This window comes from Ammospiza nelsoni, chromosome 3 (genome assembly GCF_027579445.1).
Source record: "Ammospiza nelsoni isolate bAmmNel1 chromosome 3, bAmmNel1.pri, whole genome shotgun sequence".
In the NCBI taxonomy this organism is placed as follows: Eukaryota; Metazoa; Chordata; class Aves; order Passeriformes; family Passerellidae; genus Ammospiza; species Ammospiza nelsoni.
Genome location: NC_080635.1, coordinates 22,938,933 through 22,948,288, shown reverse-complemented (window position 1 = coordinate 22,948,288; position 9,356 = coordinate 22,938,933). Strand labels below are relative to the sequence as shown.

Sequence of the window (9,356 nt, the reverse complement as noted above, 5' to 3'; positions counted from 1 at the left end):
AGCTGTACTGAGACTTTTGATTTCCTAGGGAGGGACTGCAGCAGATTCTCTCCGTGGGATGACTCAGTTCTTATGGGACCATAAGGAACTCTGAAGAGAGCATTTAGGCTGCAGATGCAAATTCTGGAAATTCTCTTGGGAACAACCTAACACATAATTTAAAGAAGCCAACAGCTCATCTGGAGTTTCTATCCTAAGACAATGGTACAAGAGGGCCCTTTAGAAGGCAGAGTTGACTACATGGTTCTCCAAATTCTATCTTGGCAGTGATCAGCAATGCACCATTCTACTAAAGAAACTTAAAAAAAAAAAAAGTTAAAAAAAATTAACATCCAGACATTTCAGATCATATTCTGCTGATAAATACTGTGATCCTGGTGAGGGGAGAAATTAATCCCATGAGTTTAGCTGAAAAAAAATTCCAAATGCTGAAGTGAGAGAGTTGGCAATAGGGAGGAGATTTTTATTATCCAAAGGTACTCTTTGACTGTGAAATACTGTGAGAAAAAGACCCTTTGCTGGTTCCCAAGCTACAGCATCCACATTTCAAGAGGTTTACACTGTTAGGAATCTTCAGAGAAAGTAAACACATTTTTCTGTGTATTTCTCAATAACATTGCAATCGTACTTCCTTTTTGTAACCAAAAAGAAAAACAGAATGTTTTTCTTTCAAGCAATTATCAAACACCTTCTGTGTGGACATAGAACAAAATGCTTAGCAAAACTCAATCCACAGACAAAATCTTCCAGAGGCAATAAGCAAGATGAAGGAAGGATGAAGATACTTGTTCATTTCCAGTGGGTGCATTAAGAGAGTAAATTTTAAAATCTGCTTTTTAAAACAATGTTTTAAACCATCAAACTCTGTTTGCTTTTCTTCCACACAGAGCAGACAATCACCATCAGAAACTGACCAGGCCGTATTTTAGGATATAAAACACTCCAAGGGCTAATGCCAGTAGGGCTGATGATTTGGAATATTAAAGACTAAGAAAACTCTTTTGTTACACACACTTCAAAAGAGGAACCAATGAAGAGGCGATAAGTAAATAATAGAACAACTAACAGTAAAATTAGCATTAGACTTTGGCATCAACCAGCAAATGAAAAGCAGAGATGCTATAAAGACATCGATTATTGAAGAAGTTGGAGAACATTATAGAGATGAGACATCACTTTTATTAACCAAACCTGTTTAGAGAGATAAAACCCAGCAGCCTGATCATGACAGGCATGGGTGACAAGTGACAAAGGGTTACTGGCAGTGGATGTGTGGGAGGAAGGCATTCCAGGCTGAGGTTGGTACTTTTCCCTGTCTACACTCCATCGCTCCATGGTGAGCTGCACGGCACTTTGACATTTCCAAAGGCAAAACCATGGCTTGAAGAGTCTACCAAGTTAGAAGCTGCTGTTCAAATTGTCTTTTTTTCCATGCTGGTGTTTTCCTGAGATTCAGAAGACTGTAACAATTCAACGTGGAGTAGAGCTGCGGCAGCTCTTGAAACCTCCCGTTAATGGCACTTTCACACATGACACTGAGAGGTGATTGAGGAGAGCACTCATCTTGGTAGGCAGCTGGCAAGTGCATCAGGCCTTGGTATGGTCACAAAGTTCATGGTGCAGTGCAATAGTGGACAGATCTTTTCATGATCCTTCAACACTTCACTCAAGTGTTTCATTTCATCTGTTAGCTTTCCGATTTCTCTTTTCAGGGAGGTATTTTCTTGCTCAAGAGACTCATATTCCTGGAAGGAGGGGAAAGAAAAGAAACAACAACAACTTACAGTCAAAACATTCCTTTCAGTGCTTCCACCTCGAGTACATTCACATAACAGTAGAAAAACAGTGTGGTTTCTTAGTACAACTTACAAAGTGCTAAGAGAAAGACAGACCCAGCCTGGGTGCTGGAACAGGGAAGGTGCTTTACAACCTGTGCCCTGAGCGCACTGGGATTCCTTTCCCAGCCCTAGAGACCAGGAGATGCCACCTGCCCTCAGAGTCCCCAGGAGCCCAGGGCTGCAGGCAGGGATGGCTGTGTCCCCTGGTGGCCTCTTCCACCCCGGGCTGCCTCTGATGGCAAGGGCCAAGATGGACTCTGCACGGTGAGATCAGAGAAAATGAAAGCACTGACTGCTGAGAGGCGCTGCTGGTGAGAGAAGGGCAGCCCCTGCGCCAGGGCAGTGCAGGGAAAAGCCATTTATCCAGGCTAGCACAGCATGTCCAGTGCTCTCCTCCAGGCCCGCCAGAGCTGTAGCCACCTTCTCAGAAGCCTGAGAACTCAGGAGGAGGGAAGCATCATGCCAGCTTGAGGCCAGACTCATTCTGTCACCAGAAGGCCAGACCACTGCCTTTGGTTATCCCTGACCTGACTGCTTTTGAGCTAAGGCTTCTCTGGCAATAAACAAGCTGCTGTTAACTGCAGAGGAATTTTGAGTTGCTCTGCAGCATGCATGTGATGGATGCAAGACACCTGTGCTACATTTTTTGATAACTGTGTGTCCCAAGTGTCCCTGCTTCTAAGCCTTCCCATCCCAAAGAGCAGACAGCTGGAGGTTCAGGGCCAGCCCACTGAAAACCTGCAGATGGATGTCTTGCTGCTGGCCCAAGGCTCAACATCCACCCACTCAATCTCACCTCCCTGGGAAAGCTCCAGAGAAAACTTCAAAGCCTACACGTGCCTGAAAGGCAGCAGGGAGAGGCTCTCATGCAATGTTGTCCTGGGCAGCCTGGCACTGCCTCTGCTCCCCTCTGCTGCAGAACTTTGGGCCCCTGGCCCTCCCTCACACCCCTGAGCCACCTCTCACAGAGTGAAACAGGCACAGTCCTCCTAATACAGCACACAGCACTGGAGCCAAACTCCAGCCAAGCTGTCTTACCCCCACTGTCATTCTGCTCATCTCTTCTTGCCCCAAACCCCATGGTCCTGGGTTTTGGAATAAATGTTGCTGTCCCATTGCTCAGTCTCATTTTCAGGGGTGAAACTGTCACGTTGTTCTTGCTAAGAATGAATGTCCATTCAACCAGATGTGCCCACAGCTGGCAAAACCTGTGTGCCTCAAAATGAAGATTCCCAGCACGAGGAAGATCCTCAAGTTCAGGAGGAACATCAGATAGGCTGCAGGATGGCACAGGGCCCAAAAATGATTCCACAAAAGCCAGGGCTTACCCCTTTTCAGAACTACCCTGCACCTGGCTTTCTCAGGCGCTGACTCAGAGGAGATCTGGGAAAAACCAAGCCCAAAACTCCCCACACTGTCCCTCTTAGTCTCTGCTAACTGCTGGCAAATCCTTGCACAGTGAGAAAGAAAAAAGCCCGTGATGAACCTTCAGAGCTGAGCAACTGACTCAGCCACAGTGGCAGTCAGTTTTGTACTGCAAAAGTGACACCTGCCCCAAAAGCTGACACCTGGCTACAAGAGCACTGTGGTGTAAGCTAACATCCAAAATCAGAGAAAAGGGATCCCTGTCCTCCAGTGTTTGCACTGGGACACAAGAAAAGCACAACACATTGTGATATGAAGATCTTCTGTAAGAATCAATTACTTTCATTTCATCTGTTTGAGCACCCACTGTTACTTTTCAAAGCATACAAGTGTAACAGCCAGCCAAGCCGAGCTCTCACCCTTATAGGTTCCCAAGTTCCTAAGAAGCTTTTTCAACTGGGTATGTCTGGGAATCCTGTTGATGACACCACAGTTCTAGAATTTATTTAAGCCAGCATTGCCACTGCATGGTCCCCTCCTCTTCCATCACCTTCTGCCTTGTAAGACAGCAAGAATTCATCCACTGTCACAGCAAACGTGACAAGCGTAACACTATTACAGAAGAAAATGGTTCTGGTTTAGCCCAAAGGAGCCCTGTGATCCCATTCTTTGGGGGTCACAGGAAGAGCAAAAGAGGGAGGATGAGGCAAGGGCTGGACCATGTCTCTCTCTTCCTAGCAGTGCTACTGAAGGCAGAGCTGCACTGTCCAAGAGTAGCATCAGTGTCTGGAGTACCCGACCAGGCATCCCATAGCACGCTTTCAGTGCCTCACACCCACAGCTCTCTGAGCAGGATTGTGTGAAAACAGGCCCATGCCTGCTTAAGAATTCCAGTTTATTGTAAAGTCCTGTGCTTGGTACCCAAGCCATGCCTGCAAAGAACCAAGTACCTCATGAAGTTTATCTGCTTTCTGCGTTTGCTTCTTCCGGCTCCTCTGTGCAGCAACTCGATTCTTTTCTCTCCTCCTTACTTTTCTGTCATCTTCTTCCCGACTCTGGAAGACACCAGCCAGAAACACTTCGCTAGTTTGCAAGGTGCACACAGAAGATGCCCGAAGTCGGGTGTGCAACTTCCTGAGAACGAACGTTTCCAACTTTACAGCGCTGATGCTCGGTCTCCCAGAGACCGCATGGTCCCTGCAAACAGCAGTGCATCCCTCGGCCCCGTGCACGGGCGGGCCCCAAGCAGAGGGGGGGAAGCCGGCAGGCTGCCGAGGGATGCCGCAGGGGCATTGCTACTGATGGGGGAAGCTGGGGCACGGCAGGCTGCCGGGGATGCCGCAGAGCCCCGCGGGCAGGGGCATTGCTACTGCTGAGAGGAGCTGGGGCACGGCAGGCTGTCCGGGGGATGCCGCAGGGGCACTGCTACTGATGGGGGGAGCTGGGGCACGGCAGGCTGTCCGGGGGATGCCGCAGGGGCACTGCTACTGCTGGGGGGAGCTGGGGCACGGCAGGCTGTCCGGGGAATGCCGCAGGGGCAATGCTACTGCTGGGGGGAGCTGGGGCACGGCAGGCTGTCCGGGGGATGCCGCAGGGGCAATGCTACTGCTGGGGGGAGCTGGGGCACGGCAGGCTGTCCGGGGGATGCCGCAGGGGCACTGCTACTGCTGGGGGGAGCTGGGGCACGGCAGGCTGTCCGGGGGATGCCGCAGGGGCACTGCTACTGCTGGGGGGAGCTGGAGCACGGCAGGCTGCCGGGGATGTCGCAGAGCCCCGTGGGCAGGGGCACTGCTGCTGCTGGGGGGAGCTGGGTAGCCGAGCGGGGACCGGCGCTCCCGCTCTGCCGGCGGGCAGCGCTTTACACCTGCCTCGCTCCGGCGCGGCCGACGGGCGGAGGTGCGAGCAGCGGGCAGGAAAGCGCTGCTCCCTTCCCGGCTGCCCGCGGCTGGGGAAGAGCCGCTGCCCGGCCGTGCCCCGGCGCTCTCCGCGCACCGCCCGCGCTCCCACCCGGGAAGAGCCGGCACGGCGGCGCCTCCAGGGAAAAGAAGGGCCGATACCCAGGGCAGGGGGCACCCCCGGCGCGGCGCTGCTCGGCGTGACTCAGCCCCATGTGCCCGCCCGCCCCTCCGCAGCCCGGTCCCTACCTGCTGGCCGCCCTCGGCCGCCGCGCCCCGGGACAGCGCGCTGGCTCCCGCCGCCGCCGCCGCCGGGAGGGCGCAGGACATGCCGGCGCCGCCGAGCCGCCCGCAGGGCTCCCCCGGCCCGCGGGGGTGCGAGTGCCGGCAGCGGAGGGAAGGGAGCGCAAGGGCAGGGAGGGGAGGGGCGGGCCGGGGCAGGGGACGCGCCGCCCCGGGCCGGGGGTGCCGCCGCCAGGTGCCGGAGCGGCCGGGGCGGAGCTGCCGCCCACATGGCCCTCACATGGCGCCCGCCCGCACCGGGAACCCGCGACCACCGGGCCGCCCCATCCCGCGCTGCTCCCCGCGGGGACCGCCCCCCGGGACCGCCGGGAGCCGCGGAAAGTCCGGGTCACGGCGCTGCCGGGCAGGAGCTGCCTGAAAATCCCCCCGGAGAGCCCCAGGGGGGGCTGGCCGCGGGCCGGCTGGGTTCGACGCCCCCCCGGGCGGCCTGACTCGCTCCTTCGCCTGCAGAATTGAACTCCCCGCAGTTTCTGTGCTCTCCCGGCTGCTCCGGAGTCCGTGTGTTCCCCGCCGCTCACCTCCGGCCGCTCCTGCACGCCGCGCTCCTGCGACATCGGCAGCTCCACATGCGGCACAGCCAGCTCAGCCCGGGATCGTGGGTGTGAGGACACGGCATCCGTCCTGGGATAAAGCGATTTTCACTTTCGCTACTCACCCTGTTCCTTTAAATAATAAGGAAATGCGACAGACTTCTTGTAAAGGCAAAGCCAGACCAAGAATGCTGGAAATACAGCTGCTGCAGACAAAAATCTTTCTCTTCCATTATTCTGTCGAGAGTATTTTAACAGAACACTGTTTCTTTTACCTCTCAGAATACCTTTTTGCATTTTAATTGCAGTTACCTTGGCCTCATGCTCTGAAAGGGAGTGTTTGCACTGACAGCTACTTCAACATCCTTGCTCTTCTGCAAAAGGATTTGTACCCTCCTGGCTGTGCTCAGCTCACAGAGGTGAACACATAGCCATGAGAGGAGGGTGTGTGCCCCCCAACTGCAGGGCAGTCGGGCACAAAGCCCCAGGTATCTCCATAAATCTGATACTTCCCTTTTTTTCTGGTTTCCTCAGCAGTTTGAGTCATCCAGCTTTGATGAAGTTATAGAGTTGGCAAACTGAGTAAATATAGACTATCCTTCCAGGAAGATCTGGCTAACAGTTCATGCTAAAGGTGAGGGAACCATGCTCCCCCGAGTCCAAGAGTCAAAGTGACGCCTGTGCTCTGCCACATGTTTCCTGGTAGGCTCTGGGACTGTGACTACAAGGCTTGAGCATGACTTCCTTGGTTTGAAGGGCTTCTCCCCAGCTGTTCCACCTCAAAGCAGCTTGTGTCTCAATCCTCCAGGCTATCCATGAATTTATTTGATTTTGCACTTTTCCAAGAGCTTCTCCGACCCTGGAGGACCGAGTCTTGCCACCCTAACAGCCCTGGGGAGGTGGCTGGTGACCACAGCTGGGAAGAACACTTGCCAATATACCCTGACCTAACCTGCAGCCCCTGACTGTGCTGGGTCTCTCCCAGGCATCTCACAGGGCATTCCCTGGTTTCTTCAAAAGCAGTCTTGCTTCTTTCTTGCTTTGCCATCCAATGTGCCAAGAGCAGGATGTTCACCAAGGGCTGCTCATGGAGGCAGCAGTAAGGTGTGGGTTCAGTGCCATTCTCCAGCTGAGGGGATGCAGACCAGCACCTCCTGGACTAGGCAGAGGGCTATTAGAGGGTGAATTGCTCTCAACTGCTCCTCTGAAACAGCCTAACTACACCTCGTGCAGTTAAAGGGAAGCAGTACACAAGGGCACAAACACAGACTTAGTTGGGACAGTTGCTTAAAAAGAGAGCATTGGGATCTTGCTGCCTTTGTAGCTCTAGCTCCGTTGAAATAAACAGGACTAGAAGGCAGTATTTTCACAAGCTCAGGGAACAGGTATGTTCTCTTACTATGAACCATGTGGATAAAACACCTCAACAGCCCTCTGGAGTGATCTGTGGGAAAGAAAGTCCCCTTCCACGGAGGGACTTTGAACTCCATGCTCCAGGAGCAATGCTGCTGCAAATGGCACCTGCACCAGCTACCTGACAGCATCAAATCATGAGCAGCTCACCAAGAATTTATTAGTCCTGAGTAAATATCCACCTCACTGAGTAATTCCCAGCAGCTGCAGAATAAGGTTTCCAGGATAACACAAGCATGGGACAAGCCAGGGGACAGTCCCCTTGAGCCTGAATAGTCTGTTCTTGTTCAGAACAAATGACAAAGGAAATGACAAGTCAAAATTTGCTTGTGGGAACAAGTTTCTACTTAGTATTAAAGCTATCTCTGGTACATCTGTAGAAATGCCTACACAGTAATTCCAGGTAGTGCAGCAGTAAAGGCAGAGTGTTTCTGTGCAAGAGAGAAAATCAGCCCAGAAAGCAGCTTAGTCAGCTGAGCTTACATTTTATAATGGCAGTTTATCAGTGATTTTTGTCTGCACTGAAGCAGCCTACACACATACAGACTGGTTTCTGATCATAGCTTAGCACAGCATGGCTCTCCTGGAGAATGGCACGTGTCAGAACTGGGTCTCAGAGCACCCAGGCTTCCAAACAGACATCAGGGTCCATGTGAAGATTTCTGGAAGAGGAGCTTCCTCTTTACAGTTCGTAATCCCCTTTGTTCAGAAAGTACACACAGCAAAAGCATGTGCGGATGCTGCTCCAATTTGCAAATTCTTCTTGGCCAGGGATGGCCTAGCCTCATGAGCAAAAAGCACACCACAGACAGGACACACTAACAAACAGTGAGATGTTCTGTCCCGCCCCCAAAAGCCAAGAAATTCAAACTCTGTTTGCAAATGAACCCAAGCATCCCTCACCATTGAGCTGTGTTACAAAATTCAAAGGCTATATAAAGAAAAACTACCAGACATTTCTTGATGCAATACCAATTCGCCCCAAGTTAAAAATAAGAAGCTTGGCTGTTGTGACATTTCAGTAGAAGCCTGATTAGACATGTCTTGCACAACACTGCCTATTCCTATGAAAAGTTAACTGAAGGACAAAAGGCTACTCAGTGGGGAAAAATGAAGTGTTTTATGTATTTCTGCCAATGGGAAGAACAGCAAGTTGCAGGTATCACCGGCTGTAGAATTTTTTAATAACCATTGGAAAAACTGCTGAACATTCATGTTGAGTTCAACTCATCACAGAACTTGCATTTAAAGGAAGGTTCTCTTTCCAGTGTTGCTTGGCCAAAAGTAGCCATCAGATTTTTAAATTCCTAGTTTATACACTGCACTTGGAATCCTGATTGCTTTATCTTTTTCTTTATACAGTCTACTTGGCCAGCATTTCCAGATGCATTTTTCTTCTTCCATCCAATTGCGGTTGCAACACAGGCTATGGAAAAGAAGACCAACTGCTCTAACTCAGAGCATCCATTCCCACTAACTTGAAATCCTGTGCAGGCTAACTATCCTTTAGTCTCTAAACAGAAATATGCACTGTGTGAATTCATTTATTAAGTCTTAAACCACAGTGCTTTCCCTTTTAATTTCTTATGGCATTTGTCCCTACCCCAGCTATTTCTGAGGGAACTTCTTCAAAGAGATACCTATTCCTAGCTATTTTCTGTACTTGCCTGTCATTTGCAGAGAAGAGCAGAGAATCTTCCTATTAACAGAGGAAATGGCCAAACACTGTAATAGTGGCCATGCAGAATCTTGCAGGGCTCACCTTAGCCCAGCAGCAGCCAGGATCCGTGCGAAGAAAGCCGTAGCAGGGATTTCCAACGCCACACTCAAAGAGCATGGGCACTCAAAATAGCAAGGGGCTGTGTGAGAAGCAGTCTGAGCCACACACCCCACAGCCCTGCAGCTCCAGTCCCTCTCACATCCTGTCCTCTCTCACCCAATAAGCTTTGCAGCCCTGAGATTAATAACACTTGTGAGTTCAAAGGCAGTAAATGGAACTACTTCAGTTACTC

At 51.3% G+C, this 9,356-nt stretch overlaps 1 protein-coding gene across 1 annotated transcript; it reads right to left on the bottom strand.

Moving 5' to 3' along the window:
- Positions 1–442: 442 nt before the first annotated feature.
- On the bottom strand, positions 443–6,017 carry BATF3 (basic leucine zipper ATF-like transcription factor 3). Its single transcript, XM_059468497.1, is given in 4 exon segments — positions 443–1,745; positions 4,154–4,258; positions 5,920–5,957; positions 5,960–6,017. Coding segments are annotated over 4 exon segments (387 nt in total). The 3' UTR covers positions 443–1,559.
- Positions 6,018–9,356: the final 3,339 nt, after the last annotated feature.